At 40.0% G+C, this 17,768-nt stretch overlaps 1 protein-coding gene across 1 annotated transcript in view; it reads left to right on the top strand.

Moving 5' to 3' along the window:
• LOC133648375 (limbin-like) overlaps positions 1-17,768 on the top strand; it is a 33,209-nt gene that overhangs the window by 9,800 nt on the left and 5,641 nt on the right. The window contains exons 10-18 of the mRNA XM_062044404.1: positions 2,618-2,942; positions 5,425-5,664; positions 11,108-11,283; positions 11,374-11,533; positions 14,705-14,881; positions 14,958-15,250; positions 15,325-15,499; positions 15,708-15,836; positions 17,323-17,550. Of these exons, the coding sequence (XP_061900388.1) occupies positions 2,618-2,942; positions 5,425-5,664; positions 11,108-11,283; positions 11,374-11,533; positions 14,705-14,881; positions 14,958-15,250; positions 15,325-15,499; positions 15,708-15,836; positions 17,323-17,550 (1,903 nt within the window). The remainder of the gene's footprint in view (positions 1-2,617; positions 2,943-5,424; positions 5,665-11,107; positions 11,284-11,373; positions 11,534-14,704; positions 14,882-14,957; positions 15,251-15,324; positions 15,500-15,707; positions 15,837-17,322; positions 17,551-17,768) is intronic.

Below are 17,768 nucleotides of genomic sequence, written 5' to 3'. Positions count from 1 at the left end.
AACAGACTACAAAATTCCACGGTGACGTTTTGGTTGATTTACGAATCTAAAACGATACAAAAATAATGCCATTGTAAATTCTTACTGTGAGCACAGGGATTTGTAAACGTGTTAGCATATTAGCTAATACTACAGACGCTAGCTTGATTACATTACCATTGCATGTACAAATATGCACGAAAACACTCCTACAGACATCACACATGGGACACTTTAGTAAGTATACATTGTTTTAGTTATATTGTAAAACTTACAAACAGTGCTTGGGGTGATGAATGAAGAGGCTGGGTGGGTGTATGGAACAGTGTATTTTGGCCTGTCGCCACCATCACGTCTTCATCTCATCGCTGCCTGGGGGGGGCAATGGACTACAGACTGTGGTGAAGTAGTCGCGTGAAGAAGCCTACAGTTTTTGGTTGTGTCTTCCGCTCCGTATGCTGAATGGCAATATACAATATATATCTCAATATGTTTTCCGTAAAGTAAAAACAAAACACAAAACAGTCCTAATTACCTGACATACTAAAGTATGTCATTATTTTGTCTTAGTAAATATTGACTTACTAAGACAAAATAATGACTACCGGTAAGTCAAATTAATGACTTAATGTAAATAAGCGTTTGCAATAAGTGTTTGAAAAAAAGAGTTAAAAGTGGGGCCAAATGCTGACATATGCTCAACTCGTCATGCTTAATTTATTACAGCATTTGGGAAGCCTGTAGTTGATTTTTATTATGTTAATGTTATATTTTTATCAACATGTGATAGCAGGGACCCTGCCATTCAAAACTAGGCTGCTACATTACTAATGATTAATGTAACTATAGCTGAAAAAATAGTACAATAGCAATAGGAGAGACTATTCATCCCTGAACACCATGGAGTTCATGTAGGCTTTATGATGCAGTTACATTATTATATCAACTATCAGAGACAGAAACTCTTCATTTAACATAATGTCCTTTTTTGCTGCTTCAACACAGTAAAAGGTAAAGATAAATAACTTAGTTGTTAACTGTAGGTCAATAATGCTTGTCTTTCTCTCAGACAGACAGGGACTTTAGTTTAGCACCAAATGATAATATAAATACATTTAATAAAGTCAAATAGAAATAAGGCAACATGAGAAGTATCCTACACTTCTCTTTTGTAAAGTAAATCTGAACAGCCAATATGGGCATCTACATCAACTACCGTATTTTTCGAAGTATAAGTCGCTCCGGAGTATAAGTCGCACCGGCCGAAAATGCATAATAAAGAAGGAAAAAAACATATATAAGTCGCACTGGAGTATAAGTTGCATTTTTTGGGGAAATGTATTTGATAAAACCCAACACCAAGAATAGACATTTGAAAGGCAATTTAAAATAAATAAAGAATAGTGAACAACAGGCTGAATAAGTGTACGTTATATGAGGCATAAATAACCAACTGAGAACGTGCCTGGTATGTTAAAGTAACATATTATGGTAAGAGTCATTCAAATAACTATAACCTATAGAACATGCTATACGTTTACCAAACAATCTGATTGAGACTTTTATTAGTAGGTTGCACAGTGAAGTACATATTCCGTACAATTGACCACTAAATGGTGACACCCGAATAAGTTTTTCAACTTGTTTAAGTCGGGGTCCACTTAAATTGATTCATGATACAGATATATACTATCAGATATATACTATCATCATAATACAGTCATCACACAAGATAATCACATTGAATTATTTACATTATTTACAATCAGGGGTGTGGAGGGGGGGGGGTAGGATATGGACAGCAAGTAGTGGACGTAGAGAGAGAGAGAGAGATCAGAAGGCATAAGAAGAAGTATCTGCATTTGATTGTTTACATTTGATTATTAGCAATCCGGGGGGGGTGTTAGTTTAGGGTTGTAGCTGCCTGTCACTCCTAATCGCTAAATCCGATGAAATCTTATACGTCTAGTCTCTTACGTGAATGAGCTAAATAGGTAATGTGTTAATAATTTCACACATTGTTGTTTTTGTCTCTCTGTCTAATCCCCCTCTTGTCCCCACAATTCCCCCCTCTGTCTTCCTTTTTTTCTCTTTCTATCCCCTCCTGCTCCGGCCCTGCTGCACCAAATGATAATATAAATACATTTAATAAAGTCAAATACAAATAAGGCAACAAGAGAAGTATCCTACACTTCTCTTTTGTAAAGTAAATCTGAACAGCCGATATGGGCATCTACATCAACTATATGATTTGCCTGAGAAGCTGGACAGGACAAAAAAAAATAAAAATAAATAATTTCACACATAAGTCGCTCCTGAGTATAAGTCGCACCCCCGGCCAAACTATGAAAAAAACTGTGACTTATAGTCCGAAAATTACGGTATATGATTTGCCTGAGAAGCTGGACAGGAAAAAAATAAAAGAAAAAAACTAAAAAAAAATTTTAGTTTAGGCAGTGGCTCTTTGTTGTTAAGGCGGCTGCCTTAACAACAAAGCGCTGCGGGAAACCCTGCAGTTGTATTTTTATCTTGTGCCTTTCAATTATATACTTTAGGAAATGGTGACATTTTAACCGGGATATTTATAAAGAGTCTCATCTAACAAATCCAAATTGTATTGTCGTATTGTCCCTGTTAGCATCGAAATGTCCACCCTGCTGCACGCAACCAACAATTTGGAGGCCACGAGGATTCAAATCTACAAGGACGTGCTGTCTATCCTGTTGGGGGGCCTGCGGGCCCACGGCCTGGTCAGCGTCCAGGCCCAGCAGAGACTTCTCAGCGTGCTGCACGGGCAGCTGCTCGGCATGGAGGGTCGGCTGAAGGAGGAGCGAGGGGCCCGCATGGCTGTGCTTGCGGGCCAGTGTAACCTGGAGACCAGGGAGGAGATGGAAGCGGAGCATCGCAGGCAAGCTGCAGAGAAGGCCCAGGCTGAGCTGCTGTGTCATCATGCTGATCAACAGGTTGTCCTAATATAATATGTAGATATGTCCATAGTCTGATTCATGAAGTTTTGTATGTACTGTATATGTGAGTAGACAAGTCATGTGAAATATTGCAACTCATTCATGGATTATTTGATACTTGGCTATAAAGTGTAAGGTCACGTAATAGTTTAACAAGCCTAGGTTCTTAATTTGTTAAAATATTGCAATAGTGCTTTTTCAATCAATCAATCAATGTTTATTTATATAGCCCTAAATCACAAGTGTCTCAAAGGGCTGCACAAGCCACAACGACATCCTCGGTACAGAGCCCACATACGGGCAAGGAAAACTCACCCCAGTGGGACGTCGATGTGAATGACTATGAGAAACCTTGGAGAGGACCGCATATGTGGGTACCCCCCCCCCCCTCTAGGGGAGACCGAAAGCAATGGATGTCGAGTGGGTCTGACATAATATTGTAAAAGTCCAGTCCACAGTGGATCCAACACATCAGCGAGAGTCCAGTCCATAGTGGGGCCAGCAGGAAACCGTCCCGCTCGGGTCAGCAGCTCAGAGATGTCCCCAACCGATGCACAGGCTAGCGGTCCACCCGGGGTCCCGACTCTGGACAGCAAGCACTTCATCCATGGCCACCGGACCTGTGCAACCCCCCCTCCAAGGAAGAGGGGAGCAGAGGAGAAAAGAAAAGAAACGGCAGATCAACTGGTCTAAAAAGGGGGTCTATTTAAAGGCTAGAGTATACAAATGAGTTTTAAGATGGGACTTACCGTAATTTCCGGACTATAAGCCGCACCTGACTATAAGCCGCACCAGCTAAATTTAGGGGAAAATACAGATTGCTCCATATATAAGCCGCACCCGACTATAAGCCGCAGGGTTTTGATGTGTAATTATCGTAGTATATAGGGGTTCCTGCTACCACGGAGGGGATTGTCGGGACAGAGATGACTGTTTGGGAACGCAAAGCGTCCCATTTATTAACAATAAATCTTTCAATCATTCAATCAAACTTTCACATCTTTGACATGGCGAACAGCATTCGTGCAGAGTACAAATAATACAACGGTGCAAAGTAATACAAAGTGCTCGCCTGTACGTTATCAAAATAACCAGCCTACCAGTATATGAAAAGTCAGTCTTTAATCATTGTGTCATCGTCTTCCTCCTGCGTACTAAAACCACCGAAATCCTCTTCGTCGGTGTCGGAGAAGAACAGGCCGTAAATAAGCCGCACCGTTGTATAAGCCGCAGGGACCAGAACGAGGGGAAAAAGTAGCGGCTTATAGTCCGGAAATTACGGTAAATGCTTCTACTGAGGTAGCATCTCTAACTTTTACCGGGAGGGCATTCCATAGTACTGGAGCCCGAACAGAAAACGCTCTATAGCCCGCAGACTTTTTTTTGGCTCTGGGAATCACTAATAAACCGGAGTTCTTTGAACGCAGATTTCTTGCCGGGACATATGGTACAATACAATCGGCAAGATAGGCAGGAGCTTGACCGTGTAGTATTTTATACGTAAGTAGTAAAACCTTAAAGTCGCATCTTAAGTGCACAGGAAGCCAGTGCAGGTGAGCCAGTATAGGCGTAATATGATCAAACTTTCTTGTTTTTGTCAAAAGTCTAGCAGCCGCATTTTGTACCAACTGTAATCTTTTAATGCTAGACATAGGGAGACCCGAAAATAATACGTTACAGTAATCGAGACGAGACGTAACGAATGCATGAATAATGATCTCAGCGTCGCTTGTGGACAAGATGGACCGAATTTTAGCGATATTGCGGAGATGAAAGAAGGCCGTTTTAGTAACACTCTTAATGTGTGACTCAAACGAGAGAGTTGGGTCGAAGATAATACCCAAATTCTTTACCGAGTCGCCTTGTTTAATTGTTTGGTTGTCAAATGTTAAGGTGGTATTATTAAATAGGTGTCGGTGTCTAGCAGGACCGATAATCAGCATTTCCGTTTCTTAGCGTTGAGTTGCAAAAAGTTAGCGGACATCCATTGTTTAATTTCATTAAGACACGCCTCCAGCTGACTACAATCTGGCGTGTTGGTCAGCTTTAGGGGCATGTAGAGTTGGGTGTCATCAGCATAACAGTGAAAGCTAACACCGTATTTGCGTATGATGTCACCTAGCGGCAGCATGTAAATACTAAAGAGTGCAGGGCCAAGAACCGAACCCTGGGGGACTCCGCACGTTACCTTGACATAGTCCGAGGTCACATTGTTATGGGAGACGCACTGCATCCTGTCAGTAAGATAAGAGTTAAACCACGACAATGTTAAGTCTGACATACCAACACGTGTTTTGATACGCTCTAATAAAATATTATGATCGACGGTATCGAAAGCGGCGCTAAGATCAAGAAGCAGCAACATAGATGACGCATCAGAATCCATCGTTAGCAGTAGATGATTAGTCACTTTTTGGGCTGGTGACTTGTAGTTTTGCACAGCATCAGCAGTTAAAGTATTCCATGTTGACTCCCTTAGGAGCTCCTCCAGTGTAGTGTCCTGCTGGAGAAACTGCACAAGCTGAACCAGGCTCACCTGCAGCGCATCCTGTTAGTTCGCCACGAAGAAGCCTCCGCGAAGGTCCAGAGGCAGATCATCGAATGGCGTCGCGTGGAGCTTCATAAGATCTTCTCTGAGGAGCTGGAGGAGGCCACGAAAATGGGCGAGTTGGAAACAGACACAGCCAAAAGTCTTCAGCACAGTTACTTCCAGTGTCAGGTGAGGAACCAATGAAGTCAGTCACCTGCACATGAATCATTTACAAAACCAGTGAAGTTGTCACGTAGTGTAAATGGTAAATTAAAACAGAATACAATTATTTGCAAATCCTTTTCAACTTAAATTCAATTGAATAGACTGCAAAGACAAGATATTTAATGTTCGAACTGAGAAACTTAATTTTATTTTGCAAATAATCATTAACTTAGAATTTAATGGCAGCAAAAAATGGCAAAAATGTTGTCACAGGGGCATTTTTACCACTGTGTTACATGGCCTTTCCTTTTAACAACACTCAGTAAACGTTTGGGAACTGAGGAGACACATTTTTGAAGCTCTTCAGGTGGAATTATTTCCCATTCTTGCTTGATGTACAGCTTAAGTTGTTCAACAGTATACGTTGTGGTATTTGATGCTTCATGATGCGCCACACATTTTCAATGGGAGACAGGTCTGGACTACAGGCAGACCACGCTTTTACTACAAAGCCACGCTGTTGTAACACGTGCAGAATGTGGCTTGGCATTGTCTGGCTGAAATAAGCAGGGGCGTCCAGGATAACGTTGCTTGGATGGCAACATATGTTGCTCCAAAACCTGTGTGTACCTTTTAATGGTGCCTTCACAGATGTGTAAGTTACCCATGTCTTGGGCACTAATACACCCCCATACCATCACACATGCTGGCTTTTACACTTTGCGCCTATAACAGAGGTTATTTTCCTCTTTGGTCTTTGGTCTGGAGGACACACCGTCCACAGTTTCCAAAAACAATTTGAAATGTGCACTTGTCAGACCACAGAACACCTTTCCACTTTGCATGAGTCCATCTTAGATGTGCTCGGGCCCAGCGAAGAGTTTCTGGGTGTTGTTGATAAATGGCTTTGGCTTTGCATAGTAGAGTTTTAACTTGCACTTAGCGACAAACTGTAGTTACTGACAGTGGTTTTCAGAAGTGTTCCTGAGCCCAAGTGGTGATATCCTTTACACACAGATGTCGCTTTTTGATGCAGTACCACCTGAGGGATCAAAGGTCACGAGCATTCAATGTTGGTTTTCGGCCTTGCCGCTTACGTGCAGTGATTTCTCCAGAATCTCTGAACCTTTTGATGATATTACGTACCGTAGATGGTGAAATCCCTAAATGCCGTGCAATAGCTGGTTGAGAAATGTTGTTCTTAAACTGTTGGACAATTCGCCCACGCATTTGTTGTCAAAATGGCTTTTTTTATTTACCATTTACACGACGTGCCAACTTCAATGGTTTTGGGTTTTGTACATTTAGTAGCTCAAGTGGGCTGTTTTTTAGTGAAGGGCTAGTTTTGGATGAAAAAGACACCATAAATTAGTGAAAGACTTGAAATGAAAAACTAACATACAAACGTAATTGGTTCTTGAACAGTGTTTGTAAATAGAAAAGTTTGTATTTTGAAGCAAATTTCACTAAAGAAACAATGTAAATATGAATAATGGGTTCCCGCCATGACAAAAGTCCATATTTTAGTAAAACTTTGTACACTTTAAACACTCTACAAAAAAGTGCCATACAGTACTGTATATCAAACAAACATAACAATGGGGTTAATTGATCAACTTTCTATTTAATAACGAAGCCAAAACAACAACAATCCGAACTGTTCTCCTGTCACTAGCCCTGTGGTGCACTCACAGTTTGAAATAAAAAAAATCCTTAACTTTACAAATCCCAGGTCGCTTCAATGATTAGAAAAACAAAACATAAACTCCACCTTACCTTGTCGGATAATCCTCTTAGCGAAGGGCTGGAGGGAGGGTATTAAGGGAGAAGGCAATGTCGACAACGCTGTGGATACTTCCTGAATGTTTCAAACCAAACATCGCTTGTCAATTGCTGTCTTTGGACTTATATTGTGCTAGCTAAACTAGAAAAAAGTATAAAGGCAAAAAAAAATAAACACTTAAAAAGGACACAAAGTAGCATTGAGCATAGTAGCTAAACACGGCACTGCTCTGCTGACTGGATGAGCACCGCAGATCGATAAGCCCGCCCACAATTGATGTGCTGCCGGGCACAAAATGGCTACGCTGCTAAGCACACAATGAGTTTGAATGTTTGTATGTTTGAGTTTGAGTTTATTTCGAACATGCAAGCATACAACATGACACATCACAATTTCCAGTTTCTCTTTTCAACATGTTCGAAAAGGAGTAGGAAGAAGCAGAGCTTATTTAATCCTACCCCTTTTCTTTACATAACAGTTGCAAGTGGGTAAAACATTCGTACACTGAGACGAGTCTCGTACAACAAAGCATAGTTTTTGTCGGTGTGTTGTTCGTAATTCCAAAACTTCGTACGATTGGGGGTTTGTAAATCGAGGGTCCAATTGGAACCGGGATTGTTAGTATCGGTTTGATTGATTGATTGATTGAAACTTTTATTAGTAGATTGCACAGTACAGTACATATTCCGTACAATTGACCACTAAATGGTAACACCCCAATACGTTTTTCAACTTGTTTAAGTCGGGGTCCACGTTAATCAATTCATGGTACAAATATATACTATCAGGATGACACAGTCATCACACAAGTTAATCATCAGAGTATACGTACACGTACCGTATGTAACGGTACGTGTATGTATGTGTTTCTTAAATGCCTCAACACTTTTGAGTTAGTGTTGCCTGTATTTTCAATGTACGTTCAGGGTTAAAGGCCTACTGAAACCCACTACTACCGACCACGCAGTCTGATAGTTTATATATCAATGATGAAATCTTAACATTATAACACATGCCAATACGGCCGGGTTAACTTATAAAGTGACATTTTAAATTTGCCGCTAAACTTCCGGTTCGAAACGCCTCTGAGGATGACGTATGCGTGTGACGTAGCCCGGCGAACACGGGTATGCCTTCCACATTGAAGCCGATACGAAAAAGCTCTGTTTTCATTTCATAATTCCACAGTATTCTGGACATCTGTGTTTGTGAATCTGTTTCAATCATGTTCATTGCATTATGGAGAAGGAAGCCAAGCAAGCAAAGAAGAAAGTTGTCGGTGCGAAATGGACGTATTTTTCGAACGTAGTCAGCCACAACAGTACACAGCCGGCGCTTCTTTGTTTACATTCCCGAAAGATGCAGTCAAGATGGAAGAACTCGGATAACAGAGACTCTAACCAGGAGGACTTTTGATTTGGATACACAGACGCCTGTAGGGAACTGGGACAACACAGACTCTTACCAGGATTACTTTGATTTGGATGACAAAGACGCAGACGTGCTACTGTGAGTATGCAGCTTTGGCTTTTTTTTGCGTATGTACGTAACTTTTTTAAAATATATAAGCTTTATGAACCTTGGGTTAGGTGAACGGTCTTTTGGGCTGAGTGATTGTGTGTGTTGATCATGTGTTTGAATTGTATTGGCGTGTTCTATGGAGCTAGGAGCTAGCAGAGGAGCTAGGAGCTAGCATAACACGTACCGTACCGTACGTGCGCATCACGTACGTAACTTTTTAAAAATATATAAGCTTTATGAACCTTGGGTTAGGTGAACGGTCTTTTGGGCTGAGTGATTGTGTGTGTTGATCAGGTGTTTGAATTGTATTGGCGTGTTCTATGGAGCTAGGAGCTAGCAGAGGAGCTAGGAGCTAGCATAACAAACACGCAGGTGTTATTATGCAGGATTAATTTGTGGCATATTAAATATAAGCCTGGTTGTGTTGTGGCTAATAGAGTATATATATGTCTTGTGTTTATTTACTGTTGTAGTCATTCCCAGCTGAATATCAGGTACCGTGAGTATGCAGCCTTGGCTGCTAAACATTCGATAACTTGACCGTATGTGCGCGTCACGTACGTAACTTTTTAAAAATATATAAGCTTTATGAACCTTGGGTTAGGTAAACGGTCTTTTGGGCTGAGTGATTGTGTGTGTTGATCAGGTGTTTGAATTGTATTGGCGTGTTCTATGGAGCTAGGAGCTAGCAGAGGAGCTAGGAGCTAGCATAACAAACACGCAGGTGTTTTTATGCAGGATTAATTTGTGGCATATTAAATATAAGCCTGGTTGTGTTGTGGCTAATAGAGTATATATATGTCTTGTGTTTATTTACTGTTGTAGTCATTCCCAGCTGAATATCAGGTCACCCCCGGCTCTCACAGCATCTTCCCTATCTGAATAGCTTCAACTCCCCACTAGTCCTTCACTTGCACTTTACTCATCCACAAATCTTTCATCCTCGCTCAAATTAATGGGGAAATTGTCGCTTTCTCGGTCCGAATCTCTCTCACTTCATGCTGCCATCATTGTAAACAATAGGGAACTTTGCGTATATGTTCAACTGACTACGTCACGCTACTTCCGGTAGGTGCAAGCCTTTTTTTTATCAGATACCAAAAGTTGCAATCTTTATCGTCGTTGTTCTATACTAAATCCTTTCAGCAAAAATATGGCAATATCGCGAAATGATCAAGTATGACACATAGAATAGATCTGCTATCCCCGTTTAAATAAAAAAAATTCATTTCAGTAGGCCTTTAAGAAGGGGTTAAAAACAAAACATTGTGCGCGCAGCAGCATTGGTGAGGGAGGGGCAGAGACAGAGAGAGCGAGAGAGGTATGATAAACGCGCATGCGTCGCCAGGCTCTGCTTTTTATCCATAGATTTATCATATTTAATTTTTTATTATCTATAGCAGGGGTGTCAAAAGTGTGCCCCGGAGGCCATTTGCGGCCCACAGCTAATGTTTTAAAGGCCCACGGCACATTCTAAAAATCTATTAAAATAAACAAAAACATAACAAAAGTGAAATAAAAAAGCTTAAAGGTTAAATGTAATTTAGAAAAAGTTGCAATGTTGACTAATAAAACAAAGCTGTTTTTTTCTTTTTTTCAAACTGTCATTGCTCAAAACATAATATTGAATCAAAATCAATGTTATTAAGAATTATTGACCTATCCAAGGTTCCCATTACTTCACATCAAATATTCCACTAAGAAAAATATTTTTGGTGGAAGATTTTGCAAATTTGGTAAATAAATAACCCACAAATTTATATTTTGTTTTCTTACTGTACCGAAAATGAACCGAACCGTGACCTATAAACCGAGGTACGTACTGAACCGACATTTTTGGGTACCGTTACACCCCTAGTGAGTACAGAAGCTTTTACTACAGTTTCACCCTGAAAGGCAATAGAGGGCAGCATAATGTTATCTATTATCAGCGTGTGGCCGCTTTGTGGTTTCTGAATTTGTGTTTTTGTGTTCATAAAGTTGAATTGTAGGTTTTAATGCCTACCTTTTTTGGGCAGGTACAGCTAAAATTAGCAGGGAGTACTTACTTGTATTCTCATGAGACTCTCAATGGCATACATGTGATGATGTCATTACATTCTTTGTTTCCTGTGTGAGCAAATAAATGCAAGCACATGGTGTGATGTTTTTGTCTGTGTCCAGGACCAGCTGGAGGAGATCCTGGATGTGGTCGTGGCCAACTGGCGCTACATGCTAGCTGAGCGCTACGCCCAGAGGAAGTTCCTATTACACAGCCTGCACAGCCTCAACAGTCTTATTTCTGACACCTTCTCCAGCACCTCCTACAATCTGAACAGCTTGTTTGCACATGTCAGAAGGTTGCCATGTTGTTGCTCCTACGGTGTAACGAGCTAATACAAAACATGCAAGCCATTCAGTTGATCACATGTCTGTGTCTTCCCCACCAGAGGGAGCACGGTGTCTGATGAACAACTGGCTCAGCTCCAGGACAAGGCCCAGAAGGATCTAGTGATTGTGAGGCAGAGACTGGATGAGGCTCTGGGCCAAGAGAGGAGAGCGATGCGATGTGGATTAATCAAGAAGAGGAGGGAGCTCATCTCTGACATGGTTAGGAGCATTAATAGTCATTTTACATATCCGCTGTAACTGTACTATATTTAACACCTTTTTGAGTGGGGGGCCGCAATGGGCTTAAAAAATTTGGCCGGGAGCCGAAAGCCGACTGCATGCAAAGTGTGTCCGCTGGATGCGTTAAACCAGGGGTCACCAACGCGGTGCCCGCGGGCACCAGGTAGCCCGTAAGGACCAGATGAGTAGCCCGCTGGCCTGTTCTAAATATAGCTCAAATAGCAGCACTTACCAGTGAGCTGCCTCTATTTTTTAAATTTTATTTATTTATTAGCAAGCTGATCTCGCTTTGCTCGACATTTTTAATTCTAAGAGAGACAAAACTCAAATAGAATTTGAAAATTCAAGAAAATATTTTAAAGACTTGGTCTTCATTAACTGACAAAGAAACAGATAACAGATCTGGTGTCCAGTTCAAAGTGTGACATGATTTATTTAAAAATTTGAGAGTGGACTTTTGTATTTTACAAGAGTTATTATTTGTACAAACATGGTGCAAAGTAATTCATGATTTGTACAAAAATGTTAGTGGCTAGCTAGTTAAAATGGGATATTGTGATACCACAATGTCTTAGAAGTGATCATTTGAAAATGTTCAATTTGAAAAATGTGCACTTAGATATAAAATATAAACATAAAGTGTTGCATATTGATATTTATCTGTTTCTAAATATATTTATTGTGAGAAATCATTAAGATGATCAGTGTTTCCACAAAGATAAATATCATTAATTATTAATAATAACATAGAGTTAAAGGTAAATTGAGCAAATTGGCTATTTCTGGCAATTTATTTAAGTGTGTATCAAACTGGTAGCCCTTCGATTAATCAGTACCAAAGAAGTAGCTCTTGGTTTCAAAAAGGTTGGTGACCCCTGCGTTAAACAATGTAACAAGGTTTTCCAAAATAAATCAACTCAGGTTATGGAAAAAAGTGCCAACATGGCACTGCCATATTTATTACTTAAGTCAGAAAGTGCATTATTTTTTTAAATTGCCTCAAAACAACAGCTACAAAAACAATGAAGGCACACAGCTTCAGTCCAGAGTATACTATACACTGGGCTCAATCTGCCCTATTCTTAACGTATTCGTATGAGTAACAAAAATGTGCAAATAAAAACGAGAAAGGCACAAAAATAAAAAACTGCTTCAGTCTAGACTAGTAGATAACACAGCCATCCTTTAAAGTGCATGGGGAAAAAAGGCACAAAACATAAATAAAACAGCTTCACTCAGTCCAGACTATTAGTCTATTTGTGCAACAGATGAAGCTCAAAGAGTGGGCTAATTATTTTTCCCCTTGTCATCACGTGTGAGAGGTAGATTTTTCTGAATGAAAACAAGCATCTGCAAGGGGTTCTGGGTATTTGTTCTGTTGTGTTTATGTTGTGTTACGGTGCGGATGTTCTCCCGAAATGTGTTTGTCATTCTTGTTTGGTGTGGGTTCACAGTGTGGCGCATATTTGTAACAGTGTTAAGGTTTTTTATACGGTCACCCTCAGTGTGACCTGTATGGCTGTTGATCAAGTATGCCTTGCATTCGCTAGTGCGTGGGTCAAGCCGTAGATATTATGTGACTGGGCCAGTACGCAAAGGCAGCGCCTTCAAGGATTAATTGGCGCTCTGTACATCTTCCTGCGTCCGTGTACATAGCGGCGTTTTAGAAAGTCACAAATTTTACTTTTGGAAACCGATACCGATAATCTTGAAACAGATACCGATAATTTCCTTTTTTTTTTTATGTCCTGCCCAGCTTCTCAGGCAAATCATATAGTTGATGTAGATGCCCATATCGGCTGTTCAGATTTACTTTACAAAAGAGAAGTGTAGGATACTTCTCTTGTTGCCTTATTTGTATTTTGACTTTATTAAATGTATTTATATTATCATTTGGTGCAGCTGGGCCGGAGCAGGAGGGGATAGAAAGAGAAAAAAAGGAAGACAGAGGGGGGGATTGTGGGGACAAGAGGGGGATTAGACAGAGAGACAAAAACAACAACAGCAAACACAACATCAACAACAACAACAGAGCAACATCAGCAAATACGACATGTAAAAATATGATGGTAAAAGTAATAGCAAATAAGCAGTTAGCGAAAATAAAAAATAATACAGAAATGACAATGAGCATTATTACACTAAAAATGGAGTAATATCGGAAATTATCGATACCGATAATTTCCGATATTACTTTTTAAAGCATTTATCGGCCGATAATATCGGCGGTCCGATATTATCGGACATCCCTAATAAATAAATAAATAAATATATAGTAAATAAATAAATAAATAAATATATATATATATATATATATATATATATATATATATATATATATATATATATATATATATATATATATATATATATATATATATATATGTGTGTATATATGTGTATATGTATATGTATATATGTATATATATATGTATATATATATATATATATATGTATATATACATATATATATACTGTGTATATACAGTCGTGGTCAAAAGTTTGGAGCACATACTTGTTGGTCACAAAAAACATTCATGAAGTTTGGTTCTTTTATGAATTTATTATGAGTCTACTGAAAATGTGAGCAAATGTGCTGGGTCAAAAGTATACATACAGCATTGTTAATATTTGGTTACGTGTCCCTTGGCAAGTTTCACTAGTAGCCAATCCATATAACAAAATAAAAAAAGTTCTCCAGTTCGAACGTTACGTATCTTATCTTTGCAGTCTATTCAATTGAATATAGATTGAAAAGGATTTGCAAATCATTGTATTCTGTTTTTATTTAACATTTACACAATGTGCCAACTTCACTGGTTTTGGCTTTTGTTTAATCTTGAGTGCAATCAGCCAGTGTAGAATATTTATAGATGATTTATTGGTTTATTTTAATTGAATAACATTGCTGTAAATGTACCAGAATTAGCCAAAAGGCTATTTTGTGTCTGTTGTCCCTGGACATATCTTTAAATTGTCTACCTAAAAACAGTAAAAATATTATACAGTGAACAAAGAAATCAAATTGAAAGAGCAGTAAAATGCACATCACTATACAACTCCTGTTAAAAAAATATGTTTTTACAAAATCAACTAAAATGATCACAATTTAAACGGACAAAGACTCATTTGGGGTCCTACATTCTGCAGCTTCAGGTCCACATGCAGCAACAGAAGGACTTGTCTGGTCTGTCAAAGAATCAGGATGGAAGCATAGAAGTAGCCCAACACCTGCACTGTTGGCAAAACCTTCTCACAACTCATAGCTTGGAACTTGCTGAGCTCATCAATAACCTCGACGAGGAGGCTGCAGCGGACATCCGCAAGGTACAAGCAATATAAACATGTTTGACCCCATGGAAAATACATTGAAATATTGGGACTTCCTCTGTCTGTTGTCCAGGTGACCATGCGTGTGATCCAGAGCTCCATGGCAGAGGTCAAAGCCATTCTGCCCTCTGCGACGCAGACCCTGCTCCCTCTCCTGCCTCCAGGCATGCAGCGCTCCCTGCTGCAGGCAGAACCTGAGGCAGGCCAAGGAGGGAGCACACTCCTGCAGGGCCAAGAGAGACTGCATCAGGAAGGCAAGGCGGCCTTACGCACCCTCAGCTCTACCAGAGATAGCCTTCAGAAAGCCATGGAGAAGGAGCTGCAGGAGCAGAGGGAGCTCAGGGTTCACTGCAGATCTTTCTTCGGGTGAGTGCGGCGATGGTATGGAATGACTCCAGTTCGTCATACGGCTCATGTTGGTCCTCTCGTTGTCTTCTCAGACATTTGTGTTCATCCCAGTTGACTCTCTCGGATAACGAGCAGCTAAAAATTACGCTGGAGTTGCAGAAACGTCTTTCTGTGATGGACCGCTGCCTTATGCTGCCTCACGCCGTGTCCAGAACCAAAGTCCACACCTCCGTCTCAGCTTGGAGAAAAGACAGAGAGCAGCAGATGGTGAACACACCAACATCATGTATTTGCTGCTGTGTAATTTGCCCCAGTGGGTTAGATTGTGATACTTTATGTCGTCTTTGCCCTTGTTTTTCCCCACTGCAATATGACTCAGTTATGAGAAGTGGAATTTATGTGTAATCACACCCGAGCAGCATGCCTCCATTCATTTGTAAACTGCATAGTGGACATTCTGTTCTTTTTATTGCAGAAGAACCCACATTTTAAAGGGAAAGCCAAAGAGGACACACCTGACCTATTTCACTTCCACAAAAAGTTGAAAGAGCAGATGCAACTGTTTGAGAAGGCGAGTGAGATAGACGACATTGTCAAAGACAAGGTATGTAGGATCGGTCTATTTAAGTTATTGTCTACATCAGTGTTTTTCAACCACTGATACAGATACAGATACAGTCTGGTGTGCCGTGGGAGATTATCTAATTCCACCTACCGTATTTTTCGAACTATAAATCGCTCCGGAGTATAAGTCGCACCGGCCAAAAATGCATAATAAAGAAGGGAAAAAACATATATAAGTCGCACTGGAGTATAAGTCGCATTTTTGGGGGGAAATTTATTTGATAAAAGCCAACACCAAGAATAGACATTTGAAAGGCAATTTAAAATAAATAAAGAATAGTGAACAACAGGCTGAATAAGTGTATGTTATATGACGCATAAATAACCAACTGAGAACGTGCCTGGTATGTTAACGTAACATATTATGGTAAGAGTCATTCAAATAACTATAACATATAGAACATGCTATACGTTTACCAAATAATCTGTCACTCATAATCGCTAAATCCGATGAAATCTTATACGTCTAGTCTCTTACGTGAATGAGCTAAATAATATTATTTGATATTTTACGGTAATGTGTTAATAATTTCACACATAAGTCGCTCCTAAGTATAAGTCGCACCCCCGGCCAAACTATGAAAAAAACTGCGAATTATAGTCCAAAAATACGTTATTTGGGTTAAAAATATTTTTTGCAAACCAGTCTGAAAATGATGTGTTGTTGTTGAGTGGTTGGTGCTGTCTAGAGCTCGGCAGAGTAACCGTGTAATACTCTTCCATATCAGTAGGTGGCAGCCGGTAGCTAATTGCTTTGTAGATGTCGGAAACAGCGGGAGGCAGTGTGCAGGTAAAAAGGTATCTAATGCTTAAACCAAAAAATAAACAAAAGGTGAGTGCCCCTAAGAAAAGGCATTAAAGCTTAGGGAAGGCTATGCAGAGCAAAACTAAAAATGAACTGGCTACAAAGTAAACAAAAACAGAATGCTGGACAACAGCAAAGACTTACTGTGGAGCAAAAACAATTTACATCCGAACATGACATGACAATCAACAATGTCCCCACAAAGGAGGATAAAAACAACTGAAATATTCTTGATTGCTAAAACAAAGTAGATGCGGGAAATATCGCTCAAAAGGAAGACATGAAACTGCTACAGGAAAATACCAAAAAAAGAGAAAAAGCCACCAAAATAGGAGCGCAAGACAAGAACTAAAACACTACACACAGGAAAACAGCAAAAAACTCAAAATAAGTCACGGCGTAATGTGACAGGTGGTGACAGTACACCTACTTTGAGACAATAACTATATTGATGCATGCTTGGTTATGGTTTAAAGTCATATCCAACAATTGCCACAACTTTTTACTGTCAACTGAGTTTCGTTTTTAATACATTTCTGCTGGTAGTGTGCCTCTGCATTTTTTAAACGCAAAATATGTGCCTTGGCTCAAAAAAGGTTGAAAAACACTGGTCTAGATAATGTGATTTGATGTTTTCTAAGTACGGGAATGCATCCTGCAGGTAGTGGAGGAGATCAGGAAGGAGAGAGAAGTTTACTTGCGCACTCAGTCCGACGCTCTGGCAACACAGATGGCTGCAATTCACTGCCAGAAAGCTGAGAGGAGGACCAGAGTCTTCGAGACGTCCAGAGCACTGCTCACCCTGCAAAGTCTTCTCATTCATCACCTGCGAGAGACAAAGAGTATGGAGAGACAAGAAATGGTCCAAAGTATACAGAGGCACTGTCTGGTAGGATGGCTTGGTGTAAATCCAATTACTTTCATGCTCAGAGATATTTTGCTACTCATGTGTAGCTAATAGGGTAACCTACATATGAGAAATGTCTCTCTGTATGATTCAGTGTTTATACTATAATAACAAGCACATTGTTTAATACCGTGTTTCTTAACCATAGGGCCAGGGGCAATTGTTGGGCCGCAAAAACATATCTGTTTCTTAGCTGTGGT

The sequence above is a fragment of the Entelurus aequoreus genome, linkage group LG01 (assembly GCF_033978785.1).
Source record: "Entelurus aequoreus isolate RoL-2023_Sb linkage group LG01, RoL_Eaeq_v1.1, whole genome shotgun sequence".
NCBI lineage: Eukaryota > Metazoa > Chordata > Actinopteri > Syngnathiformes > Syngnathidae > Entelurus > Entelurus aequoreus.
This window is presented reverse-complemented; position numbering and strand designations above follow the sequence as displayed.